The sequence below is a fragment of the Crotalus tigris genome, unplaced genomic scaffold, assembly GCF_016545835.1.
Source record: "Crotalus tigris isolate CLP2741 ecotype Arizona unplaced genomic scaffold, ASM1654583v1 scf7180000018133.492856, whole genome shotgun sequence".
NCBI lineage: Eukaryota > Metazoa > Chordata > Lepidosauria > Squamata > Viperidae > Crotalus > Crotalus tigris.
This window is the reverse complement of record NW_024096842.1, coordinates 354,011-373,806: the sequence shown is the minus strand read 5'-3', so window position 1 is coordinate 373,806 and position 19,796 is coordinate 354,011. Positions and strand designations below refer to the sequence as shown.

The 19,796-nt window shown below is 47.2% G+C and overlaps 1 protein-coding gene across 2 annotated transcripts in view; it reads right to left on the bottom strand.

Annotated features, from left to right (window-relative positions):
* EFNB1 (ephrin B1) overlaps nt 1–19,796 on the bottom strand; it is a 111,686-nt gene that overhangs the window by 31,377 nt on the left and 60,513 nt on the right. For both annotated transcript variants that reach the window (XM_039348335.1, XM_039348334.1), the window contains exon 3: nt 1,845–1,937. In XM_039348335.1, coding sequence (XP_039204269.1) covers nt 1,845–1,937 — 93 coding nt within the window. The remainder of the gene's footprint in view (nt 1–1,844; nt 1,938–19,796) is intronic.

Here is a 19,796-nt window from a genome sequence, read left to right as displayed (position 1 = left end):
CTGACAGATCACGGTGCCCATCCCTAAAAGCATTTGCTAGGTTTCCTTTGCAGCCCAGAAGGGATGCAAAATGGCTACATCAACTTTTCTGAACAAAACCAAGTCCGCACCCATCACAGGGGGCCAGAAAAAACTCAACCTTTTGACCAACATTTAAAAATCCATAAAGAAGTGACTTTCTCAAAAACCTCAACAAATGTGTCAGTTTTCATGGAGTGGGACAACTTGCACAGCCTACTCACCATGATGGCCATCTTGCCACGGCCAACTCACCGCAGGACAACTCACCACAAGACAATTCAGCAATTCAGTTTAATTATTTAAAATAATTAAAACATTATTTTAGTTTTTGTCATTCACATTTCATTTTGTCCCTCTTTTGGCATCCTTTCTTTACTGAATCTATTCCACCATTTCTTCGATATTAGTGTAACTCTGGTCCCACGGCAAGTTGTTCTACAGTGAGTTGACCATGGCAAGTTGCCTGTGGACCGTGGCAAGTTGTCCAGGACCCCAGTTTTCAGTACCTTTACTTAGCTGGACTTACCACAATTGTTATCAGACTGAAATATGACATCACTGCAGATCTCCTATGAGAAGTTAAGATGGTTGTATTTCATATTATTCAAGCAGGATGTATACGGCCAATGCAACTGGATTCGTTTTTGGCAAATCTTCTTAACCAAACTTACATTCTTATGCTGCTTTTGACTGTACTGACTTTCTTGCTGAAACCTCAGCCCTGAATTCTGCCTCCTGGTATCCTTCCTTGCAAGGCTGCCTCTTTCTGCCCACATCACTTCTTCTTCTTCTTCTAATTAGTTTTCTATTGTTACATTTCATTAGTGCTTGATATCTGGGTTACTTTTTGTTTTGCTTAATAATACAAATTATATTCCTAGTCTCTACACCATTTTTTTTTTTGCCCACATCACTTCTGAAGGCCATGCAAAAGGGCCTCCTGGACATTAACACCATCAGGGGAAAAATCTTCTTCAGAGGATTTTCTCTGGCATCTCCTTTCATGCGGAGTGAAGTGGGTGCAAGGACGCTCTTTATTCTGACGCTTTTAAATGGGTTTAACTCCTTTCCCCTCCTTCTAATGATGCACTGTGTTTTATTAAGCTTCCTCTGGGTTAATATTTCTTTTGCCATAAGCTAGCTATATGAATCTTGAAAGTGAAATCAAAGCTACTTTTGAGGCTCCAATGTTGGAACCAGTTTTTGAGGAGCAGCTTTTTCCACTGAGGCTCTGCACCCCGACTTTCTTCTGCTCTTGCAGAGGCTTCCCAGCTAGAACATCTCTCTTGCCTTACATGATGGCACTGAAGGGCATTTCCAAGATTTCCCCCTCCTCCTATTCCTGTCTCACTTTCCAGTGCTTTGTATTTTACAATTGTTCTCTGCTGCCTTTTGAGTTTTTATTGAGCTTCCTGAATCAAGGCAATTTAAATTCGCAAGAGGAAAAAAAATATCTTGATTTTGCACCATGCAAAGAGAAGCTGCAGCCAATCCCTCTTATCAAACAGGTGCTCCTCTCTTTGGCACAAGGACTGAAAGGAAGATGAGCCTCTGCCCAGTTGGAAGGAGCAGTTTGGGGAAAGGACAGCTACGGATGGTACTCTGGGCCAAAAAGGTCTAAAATGCGAAGGAGTTTCACAGTTGGCTTGTACTGAATCTTTCCAGGTCCCTGGGCATTCTGGGAAGGACCAGAATCATTCAGGGCCCCCAAATGCCATTTTCTAGCACGACACAAAGCTTATAGGTCTCCCCATCTTTGCCCCAGGGGTCTCAGAGGACCCACACTGGCCCTGGAAGGCAGCCAGGGCACCTGCACCACTCACCCTGTCCCACTTTCATGATGATCTTCATGGAGCGAGTTTCGCAGACGCCGCCTTCTCTGTTCTCCAAGCCCTCGAGGGACCCGTTGGACGTGGCTAGAAGGAGAGAAGAAAAAGGGGTCAGGGCTGTGGGAAGCGAGGAGGGGCAACTGTGCCAAGCGGCACAAGAGGCCGGGCGAAGAAGGGTGGGCCTTGCCTGGCTGCCCAGAGGGCCTGCCCCCTCCCCAGGGCTGCCATGACTCCATCTGGGGAAGGCTGCCCCACGGAGCCTTGCTCTCATCCAGAGGGGCCCAACATGGTGGCCATTCCCTCTTTAAGACACTGAAGGGGTCAAAGAGGCAGAAAGTGGGAGAGGAGTTCCATTGATAGTTACCCCTCCCCCTCATCCTCGCCACCCTCCCCCTCTGCCCAGGGGGCTGCCAGGGTGCACCAATCCTGCCCAGACAGACAGATTTGTATTGTCATTTTTTACTGTGGGCACAATGGCCCACATTAAAAATGAAATTTAGTTGCTTGCTTTCAAAAGCGTACACATGCATAACACACACTTAAACATGCTGTATACAACATATGTATAAACCTTCATCCTTACATATAAATAACACATAAATATTAATCACTGACCATCTTGTATACCTAACAGAAAGAGAAAGCTTTAGAGTTCACAAGGTTAACACTGTATGGAATGAAACTATGAATGAATTTATTTATTTTATTACATTGATGTGCTGTCCATCTTGTCCAGAGACAACTCTAAGCAGCTTACAAACAATAAAAGTACTACATATTAAAATAATAAAGCAAAAAATAACAACAGTAATAAATGCTGTTGAAAGGTGAGGAGGAGGAGGAGGGGGGAGAGAACACAAAGTAGAGGGGGGGGAGAGGTGGCTCTTTCCTCATCCAGAAGCCACCTCCAGAATGGGCATCCCATTTGTTCTTAGCTCTTTCGGAAGGCCAAAGGGGGGGGCAAGATCTCCCAAGATTGGGAGAAAGATGACCCCCTCCCATTATGGAGACTCTGCTTGTCCTGCTGCTGTCAGGGCACTCATGGTGCTGGAAGACACACACTCACAACCCCCCTGTCTTTCTCTCGCCCCCCCCCCCCCAAGGATTAGGACAGTCCCCGGGAGGGCATGTCAAAAAGAGCAGGTCCTTTTGTGTCTCTCCCTCCGGTTAACAAGCTCTCTCTTAAAGCAGGCAAGAAGGACTGGGGGGGGGGGGCAGCTCCAGCACAGGGCCTGGCTGCCTTCCTGCCCCCTTTCTTTCCATTGTGCAGATTCACGGGTGGGGGCGGAGGGTCTGGCCTCCTCTGCTCTCCTCAGGACCCAACCTAATTAGCAGCGCAGGCAGCAGCCCCGGAATGCCTGGGGGGGAATGAAGGGGCCCCAATGGGGAACAGACAAGGCAGATAGGGAGGAACTTCTCCCACCCCAACCCAACAAAGATCCTGAAAAGAAACCCCTCCCCCATAAGAAGCCCCCAAAGGCCATGTTGGAATGGACCTTGGAGGTCATCCAGTCCAGCCCCCTGCTCAAGCTTCAGTGCCCTTAATTTGAAGTAAGATACAACCAGTTAAAATAAAATCAGGATGGAGACAGGACGCCAAAACATTTCAATAAGAGGCTTGCAAACAGGGAAAAGGGAAAGCAATTTGGACTTCAGGAGGTCCTGCCAGATGCAACGTGGGTGCTTCCGATGACGGTTTTCCCTTTGAATCCAGATGACCACATAGCCTGTATTTCACTACAGGATCTCCGTGGGCATCCACCTACAGTATCTCTGGAAGGCATCCACTGAACTCCACAAAAAAAGAAAAAAAAGCAAACATTTCACAAGATTTTAGCCTCCCCCTGCTACGGAGCTTCATCCAGGAACCAGGCAATTTTACAATATCTGGATCTTGAGAACAACGGCCGTAGTCCACCACAGGAGACTGCTGACCCTTCCACTGGCAGTTTAAGAACACCACCCCAGGAGGCCTTGCCTGCTGTTCCAGCAACCGACGGAGCACAAATATTTGGCACATGAGGAAGGCATAATGGCGGTGCTTTGAAGGCACCAGAAGGGGGGTGCCAGGCCTGCTTTTTTCCATGCTCCAGGCTCATCTCAGTACGGGCCTTGCATAACGGCCTAATTTTAACTAGTGCAAATTCACATGTGCCAGACACACAAAAGCTGCTTCGTGCATCTCTCTTTCCCCGCCTTCTGGGCAATTCTGGGGCAGAAAATGGCTGCATAGCAATGAGTACCCAGTAATCCAGTAGAAGCAGAATCCAGGCAAAGATCTTCTTTCAAAGTCATGTTTTGGATGGAGAAAAGGAACACCAAAATACAGTGGGGGGGGGGGGGGATTTGAAAGAAGACAACAGCTAGCCCCTAAAATGTTAAGTGAAATTGGGCAGCTCTTTCCTCCCCGTGAATACAACTAATGAATACACGGGTGTCAAAAGGCCAAAATCACGCCCCCCCCCAAATATCTCTCTATCAGCTTACTTTTCTCAGCCCTAATCAATCAGTTGTCATCTTTCTTCTCTCCTTTTGCTTCTCCCCCAGCAAAAGCTTCTCCATTTTCAGAGGCTCCCAATTTAATATATTCTCTGCACTAAGATAGACACCACAAAGATACAGATCTATTACCCCATACCACAGTAGTTCACCCCAACTGAAGGAAACACACCTGCCAGCAGCCCTCCTTCTGCTCAGTCATTTCTCAGCCTCCTTCAGACCTTCTCTGTTCTGCCTCTGAAGCCTTCTTGGCTTGCCCAAGTAAAGGGGGGCAGCTTGCCGAAACTGCTCTGCTCCCCACTTTGCCAGCAGCAGGACCTCAATGGGGCTTTAAAGCACAAAGCCACACCACCTCTTCACATACGGGGACTTGACACATACAAATATTTATTGATTAAATTACTATGTTGCCCAACTCGCTGTCCAAAGTGACTCTGGGCGGCCTACGGTGTAATAAAATAGAAGGGGCGTTGGTCTTACCTGAACGCCTTTTCTCAGTACGGAGATGGATAATCCACCAATGGGTTTTCTCTGTCTGCCTGCTCTTGAGACCAAGTAGCCAAAACTTGACATGCCCCCACTTCCTGTGGAGTCCATTCTTAACGAGGGCGAATTGGCTGAAAATTGGCGAGGTATTGGCTCTCAGCTCCCTACTAGCAGCCTGCTGATCTTGGGATGGGTGTGGATTATCCATCTCCGTACTGAGAAAAGGTGTTCAGGTAAGACCAACACCCCTTCTCCAGTACAGGAGATGGATAATCCACCAATGGGACATACCAAAGCCTCACTGTCCCTAGGCCAGCAGATTGATCTCTGAGACAACTTGCTGGAGGACCCTCCTCCCAAAGGAGGCGTCCGCCGATGCAAAGCGATCTATCTTGTAGTGGCGTATAAATGGGGAAGGCGAGGACCATGTCGCGGCCCTGCAAATTTCCTCGATTGACGCCTGGGTAGCCCATGCCGCCGAAGTTGCAGTGCTTCGGGTGGAATGGGCAGTGAGATGACTTGGGAGCAGCAGGGACGATACTTTGTATGCTTCTGTGATACAGCTTCAGATCCACCTTCCAATGGTGCCGGTGGAAACTTTCCGCCCCAAGGTGCCTGTTTGGAAGGACACAAATAGGGCCTCCGACTTGAGGAAGGGTTCTGTATGCTTTATATAATGCCACAAAGCTCTCCGGATGCCCAATGTATGCCATTGCCGCCCCCAGTCATGTGTTGAATTTGGACAGAAGTTTGGGAGAATTACTTCCTGTGTCCTGTGAAAGAGTGAATTCACCTTCGGTATGAAGGGCATCTAACCTAAGGACCACCCTGTCATTGTGAAAAATGCATAGGTCATTTCTGACTGACAGTGCGGCCAGTTCCGAAATTCATCTGGCCGATGTGATGGCAATCAGGAATGCCACCTTTAGCGACAGGTGTCGCAAGGAAATGGTCACCAGTGGTTCAAATGGTGACCGAATGAGCGCATGAAGGACTTGCGGTAGTTCCCAGGATGGGTACCCGTGAACTACGGGAGGTCAGGTGTTATAGGCGCCCTTGATAAAGGCGCGGATCCTGGGATGGTGAGCTAAGGAACCGAGTCCGTGCAGGTGAGGAGGGTGGGCAGGGCGGCCACTTGCCTGCGGATGGTCACGGGGGCGAGACCTCTGTCTAGTCCCTCCAACAGGTAATCTACTATCTGAGGGATGTAGAATTTGTGTAAGTCAAACTGCCATTCCCTGCACCAAAGGCAAAAATTTTTCCAAGTGGAGTCATAAATGCGATTTGTTGCTGGACGGCGTGAAGCTTGAATTATGGTAATGGTCCCAGGAGAGAACAGTTCCTGTGCCATTGTCCGGCGCTCAAGTGCCAGATGGTCAGTTGTAACCATGGGGGTTCCGGGTGACTGATGGTTCCCTGGTGTAGGGACACTTGATGAGGGGGAATGTTCCACGGGGGCGACTGAGACAGGTTCATCAGGTCGGCGAACCACGCTCTCTGTGGCCAATATGGTGCTACCAGGATCACTTCTGCCCGCTCGTGTATCAGCTTGCGGATGACCGTCGGTATGAGTGGGAGTGGGGGAAAGGCATAAAGTAGACCTTGAGGCCGCTGAGTTCTTAGGGCGTCTGTCCCCTCTGCTCGCGGGTTGAAGTAAAATCTGGGGAGCTGGGCATTGTCTGACGATGCGAACAGATCGAGGATCGGGTACCCGAACTTGCGGGAGATGTCTAGGAACAAGTCCAGGTGTAGCCCCCACTCCAAAGGGTCCACTGTGGTGCGACTTAGGAAGTCCGCTTGCTGGTTGTTGACCCCCGATATGTGTTCCACTTTTAGTGACTTCAGATTGGGCTCTACCCAGCTGAATAGCAGTCGCGCCTCTGTCATGAGGGTTTTTGATCTGGTCCCCCCCCCCGCCGATTGATGTGCGCCTTGGCTGCTACGTTGTCTGTTAGGACTAGAACGTGGCGGCCTCTGATTCTGTATTTGAAGTGTTGCAAGGCTAGGTGGACAGCCCTGAGTTCTAGCCAGTTGATGTTGTTTCTCAGATCCGCGGCGGACCAACGTCCCTGCACAAACTGAGAGTCCAGATGGGCTCCCCAACTGTACAGACTGGTGTCTATAGTGATGGTAACCCTGTCTGGTTCCTTGAAGGGTGACCCCTTGGTCACGGCCCGAGAGTACCACCAGCGTAGCGCCCTGTGGATTTGCGGTGTGACCCTGACCAGGTGGTTGGATGCGCTGGTGTTCTGCCGTTGGTAAAGGAGCAGAAACCACTGTAGGTCCCGTAGGTGAAACCTGGCCCAGGGCACAATGGCTATGGCCGATACCATCTTGCCTAATAATTGGGAAAGTGTTACTATCGGAACTGAGCGCTGTCTGTGCACCCGGAGAGCCAGTTCCCTGATGCTGGCCACCACTCCTGGGAGAGATAGACCATGCAGTTGGTTGTGTCTATCGTGGCCCCCAGATGCAGCAGCCTGGACGAGGGAACTGTCTGGCTCTTCTGGAAGTTTACTGAGAATCCATGTAATTGGAGGACGCGAATGACGGTCTTTACGTCCGCCTGAGCTGTCTGTAGGGATGTTGCTTGGATTAGTATGTCGTCTAGGTAACATTGGACGCGTATTGGGATTTTCCTCAGTTTGGCGGCTACCACTGCTAGTATCTTGGTAAATACACTGGGTGCCAAGGATAGACCGAAGGGGAGAGCCCTATATTGGAAGTGTTTTCCCCCGTAACAGAAATGTAGGAACCGATGGTGGTTTGGGTGGATAGGGATGTGAAGGTAAGCTTCCGTGAGGTCTATCGATGCCAGGAAGTCTCCTTGTCTGATGCTTCCCAGGATGGACTGAAGGGATTGCATCTTGAATTTTTTGTATGTTATGTAGCGGTTGAGGTTTTTGAGGTCCAGGATTGCTCTCCATCCTCCTGAGGTCTTTGGGACCACGAAGAGGATGGAGTAAAATCCCCTGCCTCTGTATTCCACTGGGACCGGTTCTATGGCTTGAATGTCCAATAGGTGTTGGATGGCCTCCTGCATGAGTTTGCATTTGGTGGGGTTCCTGGAGACCGAGCAGTTGATGAGTCTGTCTGGGGGTGTGACCAGGAACTCCAGGGACAACCCGGACTGGATGGTTTGTAGTACCCAGTTGTCCGTGGTGGAAGAAGTGGGCCAGTCTTCCCCCAATGGGTAGGTCTGTGTAGGAGTCATTTGGTCTTCCGGTACGGACGACCCATTCCACGAAAGGGTCGTCTCGACTGGTTTTGTTGTCTGGGCTGGAAACCGGTCTGTCGTAGGGGCGACCGTACGGTCTGTTCTGCCTGGGAGTGAATGGCTTGGGTGCCTGACTGATAGGTGTGGTTGTCAGTTGCCGAAAGGACTGCCTACAAAAGTAAGGTGTGGTACGTTTGTCTGACCTTTTGTTTAAGTGTGCCATGACCTTCCGCTTGTCTTTGTTCTCTACAAGATAAGGGCCCAAGGCCTCCCCAAACAGGCTGCTGCTTGAGTAAGGGGCAGTCGCTAGCCACCACTTAGCCTTGGTGTCAGCTTGCCAGTGTTTTAGCCATAGCATTCTCCTGGCAATTATGTTGGATGCTATGGATCTGGATGAAAAAATGGCTGATTGGAGCGTTGCATCTGCAGCGTATTCCGTGGCTGCTACCATCTTAGCCAGGTCCTGGTGCGTCCGCATGTCCTCCATAGGAACTATGGCTTGTAGTTGTTGCAACCACATGAGGGTGGCCTGGACAAAAAAGGAGGCCGAGGTGGCTGCTTTGATGGCCCATGCCGCTGTCTGGTGGGTTTTGCGAAAGGCTTGTTCCCACTTTTTGTCATCTGCCTTAAGGGCCTCCACTAGGTCCCCAGACATGGCTGTCTGGGAGACCAAGGGGGTCCAGGCTTCATCTACTTTAGGGATTTCTAAGGCATCGTTGAGGTCTGCGGCAGTACTATATAATTTTTTGTCCGTACCACTCACTGATGGGAAGGAAGCGGGAGAGTCCCATCGCTTCTTGATCCCTTTCAGGAAAACGGCGGGGCAAGGTATGTGGTGCTGCGTTGTCACCTTTTCAACGAATATGGGTCTGGACGTGGTGGCCGGTGTCTCTTGAGGCTGAGGGAACAGATCCGTCCCTATGTCTGCAATGACTGTGGCCTTGCGTAGTATCGTGAGGAAGCGATTGGGATTAAATAACCCCCGAGGCAGGCTCAGGGGGAAGTTCCTCATCCTCTGACATGGGGATCTCAGGTTGATCCTCCTCTTGTGGTGAAGAATAACCACTCATGGAGGACTGGGCCAGGGAGGCGGGCTCCTGAATGCCTGAGGACTCTGAGGGGAGTTCCGAATGTGGCGTGGCTGAGGTGGAGGGTCCCTGGTCGTGGTGGGCGGAGCGCTGTGCTAGGGCTCGGTCCACCACTTTGGTTAATAGGGCCTCTAGCCGTCCATCTGCCCAGATGTCCCCTATGTCATTACCTTTGGGTGTGGTGACCGCAGGTGATGAGGTGGACTCAGTGGTTGTGCCTGCCATCGTGGTTGTTTATTGGGTCAATGTGGATGGCGAACCCAGTGTTGGCGGTGTTCCTGGAATGGACCACACATTCTGGGTTGATGTAGATGGGCCCAATGGTAATTCCATCTCAGTGGCTGCTATTTGAACCAAATCCAATTGGGCCTGCCTCTGCGCTCTGGAGAACTCCTTCTCCAGGGCCTGGTGCCTATGGCTGGCTTGCTTTTCCGCCAACTTGGAGGGCCTCTTGAGTGAATGTTTTGTCTTCGCTTTGCACTTGCCTGCCGCCTTCTGGCCAGAAGGTATGTTGCAGCCGTAATTGGGAGGTGGAGAGGTCGTGCTCATGGATTGAGGCAACGAGGATCCCTCCATCCCGTTTGAGCAGTCCCAGAAAAAACTGAGAAGACGCTCAGGCAGGCAAGTGTTGGCGGGAGTGAGATTGGAACAAGTACCAGAACTGTTCCCCTGATCACCTGACCACAACAAAAATATTCTCTCTGGGCTAAGGTCATGGTAGCTGAGGGAGGTACCGAAGGCACATTTGGAACCACTCTTTGGGTTCCGCCCAGACGCCTTAGGTGACCAGGCACCGTGCACCAGTAAAGAAAAGGGGAGGCAAAAATATCAGTGGCGACCTCAAAGGGGTCTGTAGGCCTGACTTAATAAACAACAAAAGGTATCAAATGGCGGTCACCTAGAGCGGGATTTGTTCTTATTAATATTATTATTACTACTATAATAATAATAGTAATAATAATAATAGTATAATAATAATAATAATAATAATAATAATAATAATAATAATAATAATAATAATAATATGTGTTCTGCCTTTAGGCCTGTTGGCCTTGCAGTGTACTTAAATTTTAGTTTTAATTTTTTAAATTTTTTTTAATTATTATTATTATTATATTTTATATTATTATTATATATGTATATCGGGGATGGAGCGCTGGCTGTGCACTCCTATTCCGCCGCTATCAGGGCTTCCGGATATGCTATGGAGCTTCCTTGAGCTCCGTTAATCTTCCTCTGGTAAAGAAATGGCAGCCGCGGCTCATTTCCCTCCGAAAACGGGCTCCGCGGCTCCCAGGAAGGTTCTCTAGCCCCCAGTTCTTATTTGGGGCTTACTCCCTTCCTGTGCGTCGGCGGTTTTTAAAAGAGGGTGGCCGCAGCTCGTTTTCCTCCGAAAATGAGCTCCGCGGCCTCCCGGAAGTTGCTTGTGCCCGGGGCATTTGAATTTGGCGCGCTGGTGACGTTCTAGGGGAATCCCAGCCGGGGAATGCCTTTGTTTCCTGAAAGCAGCAACTAAAATGGCGCCTGCGGTTGCCCTGGGCTGCTAGGTAATCTCCGATGATCCGAATTCAAGTTTGAATCCGGACCTGGAGATTGTTATTTTTTCCCCAAATTCGAGGAAAAAATACCTTGGAAGGTTGGGGAGAAAGGCTCAGCAAGTGGTCTCTGCTGATGCCTTCTTCCCCCCTTTTCCATCCCCAGAGCCCTGGGGCTGGCTGCGATCTGTAGGGAAGTTTCCCCCCCCCACACCCACTTTTTCAATTATAGATTTGAGATCAGGGATGATCCCAAGAAAAAATTAGTGGTTGGGGGAAGGGTTCAGCAAGTGGTCTCTGCTGATACCTTCTTCCCCCCTTTTCCACCCCGAGAGCCCTGGGGCTGGCTGATATCTGTGGGGAAGTTACCCCCCCCCATCAACCCCCTTTTTAATTTTAGGTTTGAGATCAGGACTGTTCTCAAGAAAAATTTTGTGGTTAAATTCCTATAGGGGGCAATTTTTTTAGAAGGGGAAGCCAATAATTAAGGGATAATCAATCAATGGATTTCTTTGTCTAACCTGATAAGCTGAGAGCCACGCCAAAACGAGTCTTCCTCGAGCAGAGACCAAGTTAAGAACGGACTCCACAGGAAGTGGGGGGATGTCAAGTTTTGGTCTCAAGAGCAGGCAGACAGAGAAAACCCATTGGTGGATTATCCATCTCCTGTACTGGAGAAATATAAAAATTACACAGGATTAAGTACAGATTAACAAAAACCACAGGCTCAAGCAGAGCAGAGGTGGTGCCTTCCCAGTCATTGCACTAACCCCCTCCAACCCAGAGTGGCTCCATTGGGGGCCCCAGGCCAGCCTCAGAGTCAGGTTTGAAGGCCCTTCTGGAAGGCCTAAAGGGGGGGGGGGAGGATCAAGATGCTCCAAAGAGGGGTGTCAGCAGCAGAAAAGCTGAAATTCCTGGACCATCAGGGTCCACAGCAGGCCTTTTCTGCCAGAACAAAATGGATGGGCCAGTGCCACTTGGGCAGAACAGTTCCTCAGGTATCCCAAAGGATTTTAAAGATGATAACCAACATCTTTGAACAGGACCTGGAAGCAGATCAGCAACCAGTGCAGCTCACTTAACAGAGGTGTTACAGGAGCCACAGGTGGGGCCTCCAGAATGGTCCACGCCACTGTGCATTCTGAACCAACAGTAGTTTTGGAATACTCTTCAAGGGTTGTCCCATGTAGAGTATATAGCAGTAATCCAGACAAGAGATGATCAAGGAATGAGTGACTGAGCACAAGATCCAGAAAAGGGCACAACTGACACACAATATGAAGCTGTGCAAAGACTCTCTGAGCCACAGCTACCACCTGTTCTTTGACCAGGAATTGCAAGTCTAGGATAACCCCCAGATTCTGCACAGAGTCTGTCTTGGGCAGTGCAATCCTATCCAGAACTAAAGATGATAAAAGATCCGAAGGCCCCACACACCCACAGCTCCTCCAGTTTATCAAGATTCAGCTGAAACCGGTGGTCCCCTTCCAGACACCCCCCCCCTCAGCTTCCAGGCATCATGAAAGGGCAGTCACAGCATTACGTGGGTCACTCAGGATGAAAACATGAAGCTGAGCTGATGGTACCTCACTCTGTTAAACAGGAGCAGAGAGAGAGACTCCAGAGCGCTATGGTGCCACAGAGGCGCAGCCGTGGGCCGGACCTCTCAGCCCCTATCAACACTGATTAGAACTAGCCTTGGAGGAAGAAAACGAACCAGCACAGCATGTGTCGCCCAGTCACAAATCCCACAATTGGTCCAAAAGGATACATGGTCAATGGTACCGAAAGAAGCTGAGAGGTCAAGGAGAGCAAGGACGGATGCACTATCCCGTTCCTCTCTAGCCAGAGATTATCCACAAGTGCAATCAAGGGCGTTTCTGTTCCATAACTGGGCCTGAAACCAGACTGTCTCTCAGAGCTTGCACCCTTTTTGTTGCCCATCTCTGGACTCGTTCAATCTTATCAATATCTCTTTTAAGTGAGGCCTTCAAAACTGGACACAGTTTTCCAAATGGGGTTTGACTAAATGTTGTTCTTGTCCCATAACCGGGCCTAAATCCTGACCAGAAGGGGTCCAGATAATCAGTTTCATCCGGGACTCTCTGAAGCTGCCAAGCAACCACCTTTTCGATCACCTTCTCTAACAAGGGAAGATGGGAAACAAGACAAAAGTTGTCCAGGTAGGTGGGATCAAATGATGGTTTCTTAAGGGGGGGCAAACCGGGGCCTCCTTAAAAAGTCCCCTCCTGCAGGGATTAATCAATTACTGCCTTAACACACCTGCTTTCACCATTCAGGAGGGACAAGGATCAAACTGACAGGTGGTAGATCTGAGTGTCAAAGACTCTGTCCACTTCCTCAGATCCAACATTGTCAAACCGTACCCAGATAATGGGGAAGACCGAGTCTCCCCAGGCATCTCACGTGGACTTGCTCCACACAGGGGATCTAACTAGGAATGAATCCAAGTTACTTTCTCCATCAGGAGTTGAACAAATTCCTCTGCGTGGCTCTGTAGATGATCACCAAGCCTTTCTGTCCCAGGAGGGACCAGGTGATCTGGAACACAGTCACGGGCGACACTCTGTGGGCACAATAAGGACAAAGAAATAATGCTGTTTCTCTGCTTTTATCGCCACAAAGTAGGTCTTAAGAGCAGCTCTAAGTCATGTCTAATCAGAGTCATCCTCATTTTCCTCAGTGGAGGAAATTTATCATCTGTCCTCCCTCTTTAAGGCATCCTAATTGCCTTCTTCCTATAGTTTATCTTTTCTTATTATAGAAGAAGTCACCAGTTTAGTTTTTCTGTTTGCAGCAAAAAGTCCATAAAGGGTTTTCTAATAATTGCACGTTGTTTTCTCTCTGATCAAGCAAGTTAACTTTGCCATTTCTGCAAATTTTGTCATCTTCATAAGCATTCCTCCAGAGTGGGTATTTTGGAATCCTTCCATCTTTGTGCATATTGCATCTTGTTGCAGTTAACATGTACAAAAACATTCTTCCATGGTTCTTTTCTAGTTAACCATCCATAAATCCCAATCAACCACCAAGCAAGCAATCAAGCAACCAACTTATCAACACATACACACACACACACACACACACACACACACACTGCACATTTAAGTACACATATTCCTCAATGGTTTGAAGTTAAAATGGCCTTGGAAAAAATGACTTATAATCCATCCCCAACATTATGATTAACCCCCAACCCCTCAGTCACATAATCCCAATTTAGGTGCCTGGCAACTGGCTTGCATTTATAACAGAGATACGAAGAGGAGTTCAGAGTGGAGGAGAAGAAAAAGGAGGAAGAGTACAGATAAAAGTTCTTGACTTGATCTGATTGGGCAGGAATACAGTCTAAACCCATTGGTGGATTCTCCATCTCCAGTGCTGGAAAATAAGTTGGCAATTGGGGGGGGGGGGGTTATATGTCATTTCTGAAGAACTGCCAAAAAAGAAGTGAGGGACAGAGAGGGAGGAAGAAGAGGGAGGAGGAGGGACATCAGAAAGATAGTGGGAGGGGCAGAACAACAGCTGAGAATGGAGGCGGCCTGGAAGAAGCAAAGGAATCTCAATGCTAGGTACAAGAGGGGCTGAAACAGGTGTTTTTGCACCATTAACCCCAAGAGGTCAACTCGCCAGTGGCCAACTCATCAGGACCAACTAGCCAAGGATTAAATTAAATTCCTTAATTTAAGCCAAAAAAAAAACAAAAACACAACACCAGGATTTTTTTAAAAAAATAATAATAGCACTTTTAAAAAACTGTCATGGAAAAAAAAAAGTCTGCAAAATATGGGCCACATATGTATTCATACCCATAGAAGACCCATGTTATATCTGTACTAAATGTAAATGTAAACTAATTGAAACATTTGAGGGAAAAAAATGAACCTTTAGAGATAAAGCAATGGAGACATGTCACTCATAGAAGGAAAAAAAAAATCCAACCCAGTCCAGCCCCATTGAGCCAAACAATCAATTTCGTAAGAAAGCTTGCAGGCATATGTTGGTGATAGCAGACTCACTGCTCAGGGGAACTGAATCAGCAATCTATAGATGGGACAATCAATCTTGGGAGATGTGCTTGTCTCCCAGGAACAAAGATCAAAGTTGTGAGGGAGAGATTTAGTAAAATAATTAAGTTCACCGATTATTATCCCTTCTTCCCCTTTCATGGGGGGATGAATGATATGACAAAGAGCTGGAAAAAAATGTCAAGAGACTATGAGCAGCTAGACATGAAGGCCAAAGAGATGGGGACACAGGTGGTGGTTACCTCTGTATTCCCAATGAAAGGTAGGCACCCAATGAAGGAACACAGAACTTTTGAAGTAAACCACTGACTTAGGGGATGGTGTTGATGAGAAAACTTTGTCACAGTCTAAAATACCTGCACGGGGCAGGGGGGCTTCTGGCAGGGGATGGGTTAGTTCACAATAACTGGGAATAATGTTTTTGGAAATCAACTGTTATCACTACTCAGGGAAACTGAACCAGCAATCTGTAGACCAGACAAGCAAAAGAAACACCTGATAAAAGAGGAGATGTAGTTGCACTATATATAAGAAATAACTATACCTCTACAGAAATGCAAAAACAAAAAAACCCAAGAATGAAAACAGAATGACATTGCTACAGGTGTATACAGTATTATAGAACACCCAACCAAACAGAGGAAATAGATGAACTTTTTGCTAATTAGTTAGCTAAGTTATGCAGAAAGCACACCACAACAATAATGGGGGTCTTTAACTACCCTGACATCAAATGGGAGACAAATTTTGCACCTGGTAGAAGATCAACAGATTCCTGACAAATCTAGCAAACAACTTTGTATCCCAAAAAGGTAGAGAAGGGAACTAGAGGGTCAGCAATACTGGACGTAATTTTCACTATTAGAGATTAAATGATAAAAGGGGTTGAAATTACAGGAACCTTGGGGGAGAGTGACCATATAATATTGGAATTCAACACAGTGCAGGCACAAGCATAGTAGAATAAAGTCAACTTATGTCTTAGACGTCAAGAGAGATGATCTCAACAAACAGAGAAAGCTTGAAAAGGATTCCATGGCTGGAAATCTTTAAGGGGAAAACAACTCAAGAAGTTTAAGAAATTCTGAAAAATGAGATTATAACAAGTCCAGAAGAAACCAACACGGCTGCATAAAGAACACTCAGATAAAATGAAAGACAAAAAGAACAAGAATAACAAGTGAAAAGAAGGACACAACATATAGCCAGGATTTGTAAAGATGAAGTGAGGAAAGCTTAGGCTCAGAATGAACTAAGACTTGCAATGAATGTCAGTAACAGTAACAAGAACAAGCACAACAACAACAATAATAATAATGTCATGATTGAGTTGCCAAAATCATACACTGGAGGCGTTGTCAGAAGTTTGGGTTTGAATGCAGCAAAAATCACTGGGAATACCAAATTTAAAAAGTTCTTGAAAATGAACAGGTCAAGATCCTATGCGACATTTCGGATCCAAACAGAAAGAGCTCTTGCCCACAACCCACCTGACGTCACTACTGTAGAAAAGAAAAAAGTCTGGTTCATCAATATTGCAAATCAGGTGATGCACGAATTGAAGAGAAACAACTAGAAAAAATAATGAAATACCACAATCTGCAAACTGAAGTTGAGCGATCATAGAGGAAGAAATCAATGATTGTACTAATAGTAATAGGAGCCCTTGGAGCAATACCCAAACGGTTGCCTAGATACATGGAAATTTTGAACTTATCAGACTTCAGTGTCCTGACTTTGTAAAAAAAACCAAAAAACATCTTATTCAGAACTGTCTATATACTCAGACATTACCCTAACAGCTCTTAGGTCCCTGGTTAGGACTTGAACTGTTAGGGTTTTAGCAGTCCCAGACTGTGAATCAAAGCTTAAATCTTTAATAATGATAATGATGATAACAACAACAACAACAACAATAATTTCTTTCAACATGTAAAAACGAGAAAAAAGTCAAGGAAATGATTGGTCCACTAATGGGAGAAGATGTCAAGGAGGTGAAGGACAGCAAGGAGAAAGCAGAACTGCTTAATTCATTTTTTTGTATCTGTTTTTACACAACAGGGAAACTTATTCAATCTATCAAAAGCAGTACAGTAAAAGACAGATTAGGAATACAAGTCAAAATACACAAGAAAATGGTAATATGACATCTATCCACTCTAGAAAAGTTCAAATCATCAGGAAATCGCAGAGTTCTGAAGGAACTGGCAGACATGATCTCAGAACCATTGAATGATATCTTGGAGCACCAGTGAAATACCAGAGGGCTGGAAAAGAATTGATGTTCATGTGTTCATATTAGTAAAGTTGGAAGGGACCTTGGAGGTCATCTAGTCCAACCCCCTGCTCGGGCAGGAAACCCTACACCATTTCGGACACGTGGCTGTCCAGTCTCTTCTTAAAAACTTCCAGTGTTGGAGCATTTACTGCTTCTGGAGGCAAGCTGTTCCACTGATTAATTGTTCTCACTGTCAGGAAGTTTCTCCTTAGTTCTAGGTTGCTTCTCTCCTTGATTAGTTTCCACCCGTTGCTTCTTGTCCTGCCTTCAGGTGCTTTGGAAAATAGCTTAATTCCCTCTTCTTTATGGCAGCCCCTGAGATATTGGAATACTGCTATCATGTCCCCCCTTGTCCTTCTCTTCGTTAAACTAGACATACCCAATTCTAGCAACCGTTCCTTATATGTTTTAGCCTCCAGTCCCCTAATCATCTTTGTTGCTCTTCTCTGTACTCTTTATAGAGTCTCAACATCTTTTTTTACATCGTGGTGACCAAAACTGGATGCAGTATTCCAAGTGTGGCCTTACCAAGGCATTGAAGAGTGGTATTAATACTTCACGTGATCTTGATTCTATCCCTCTGTTAATGCAGCCTAGCACTGTGTTGGCCTTTTTGGCAGCTGCAGCACACTGCTGGCTCATATTTAGGTGATTGTCTACTAGGACTCCGAGGTCCCTCTCACAGTTACTACTATTGAGCATGGTGCCACTTATGCTGTACTTGTGCATTTGGTTTTTCTTGCCTAAATGTAGAACCTTGCTTTTTTCACCATTGAATTTCATTTTGTTAGTTAGTGCCCAGTGTTCAAGTCTGTCCAGATCCTTCTGTATCTTAAGCCTGTCTTCTGGAGTGTTGGCTATTCCTGCCAGCTTGGTGTCATCTGCAAATTTGATGAGTTCCCCATCTATCCCTTCATCCAAATCGTTGATGAAGATGTTGAAGAGTACTGGGCCCAGAACAGAGCCCTGGGGCACCCCACTACACACTTCCCTCCATATAGATGCAGTTCCATTGAGGACCACTCGCTGAGTACGGCCGGTCAGCCAGCTACGGATCCATCTGGTGGTGGTTCTGTCTACCCCACATTTTTCTATCTTGTCAAGTAGTAGGTTGTGATCTACTTTATCAAATGCCTTACTGAAGTCCAAGTAAATTATGTCCACAGCATTCCTCTGATCCACTAATTTTGTCACTTGGTCAAAGAATGCAATAAGATTTGTCTGGCATGATCTATTTTTGACAAACCCATGTTGGCTTTTAGTAATGACTTTGTTTGCCTCTAGGTGTTCGTTGATTCGTTGTTTGATTATCTTTTCCAGGATCTTCCCAGGTATTGAGGTCAGGCTGATAGGTCTGTAATTTCCTGGATCCATTTTTTTTCCTTTTTTGAGGATGGGAACTACATCAGCTCTTTTCCAGTCCTGGACCACGACTTCCCAGTCTTGACACGAGCGAAGCCATTGACTGACAGTAAGACATTTTGGCTCAAACTAACTATACCCTATTATCCTTGTCTACAAGGGTGGGTGTGGATTATCCATCTCCGTGCTGAGAAAAGGCGTTCAGGTAAGTCAACGCCCCTTCTCCAGCACTGGAGATGGATAATCCACTCAGTGGGACATACCAAAGCCTATTGTCCCTTGGGTTGGGGAATAGACTGGTCCCGTGTGTAACTTTGGTCTAGAACCTGCTGGAGAACCCTCCTACCGAAGGAGGCCTCTGCAGAAGAGTACTTGTCGATTCTGTAATGGTGAATGAATGGAGAGGGCGAGGCCCAAGTGGCTGCCCTGCATACTTCTTCAATAGAAGCCTGCATGGCCCATGCTGCTGAGGTGGCAGCGCTCTTTGTGGAGTGAGCCGTGATATGCCTGGGGACTTGCAAGGACTCCGCCTGGTATGCCCCAGAGATGCATGCCCTAATCCACCTGCCAATGGTAGAGGACAAGACCTTCCGGCCCCTAGTGGCGGGGTGGAAGGATATGAAAAGCACTTCTGAGAATCGGAATTCCACTGTGCGTGAAATGTAATATCTTAGTGCCCTGCGTACGTCCAAGGTGTGCCATTGTTGTTCCAGGGCATGAGCTGGGTTTGGACAGAAGTCTGGTAGGACTATTTCCTGCGCTCTGTGAAAAAGGGAGTTGACCTTTGGAATGAAGGAAGGGTCTATTCTTAAGACCACCTTGTCCCTGTGAAAGTGACACAGGTCTTTCCTCGTTGAGAGAGAAGCTAACTCGGATATCCGTCGAGCTGACGTGATAGCTACTAAGAACGCTACCTTATGGGTCAGGTAGCGAATGTCACATGTTTTGAGTGGTTCGAAAGGCGCTCTGGTAAGAGCTTGTAGTACTCGTGGTAGTTCCCACGATGGGTACCTGTGCACGGTTGGTGGTCTGATGTTCGCAGCCCCCTTGAGAAAGGATCGTATTAAGGGATGCTTACCCAAGGCTTCACCGGGGCTGGCTGAAAGTATAGTTGAGAGGGCGGCGATCTGCCTGCGCAGTGTGTTTGGCGAAAGCTTCCTCTCTAAGCCATCTAGTAGGAATTCTAGGATCTTGGGGACTGTGATCCTTTCAAGTAACAATTCCTTTTTAGAGCATCATGATTGGAAGCTTCTCCACATGGCCTCGTAAATACGGTTCGTGGATGGGCGCCTTGACGCCTGAATGACCCTAATTACATCCTGTGAGCAAGACCCCCTGGCTAAAATTGACCGCTCAAGTGCCAGACGGCTAGTTGTAGCCATTGTGGCTCTGGGTGGGAGATCTCCCCCTGCTTGAGGGAGATCCTCTCTGG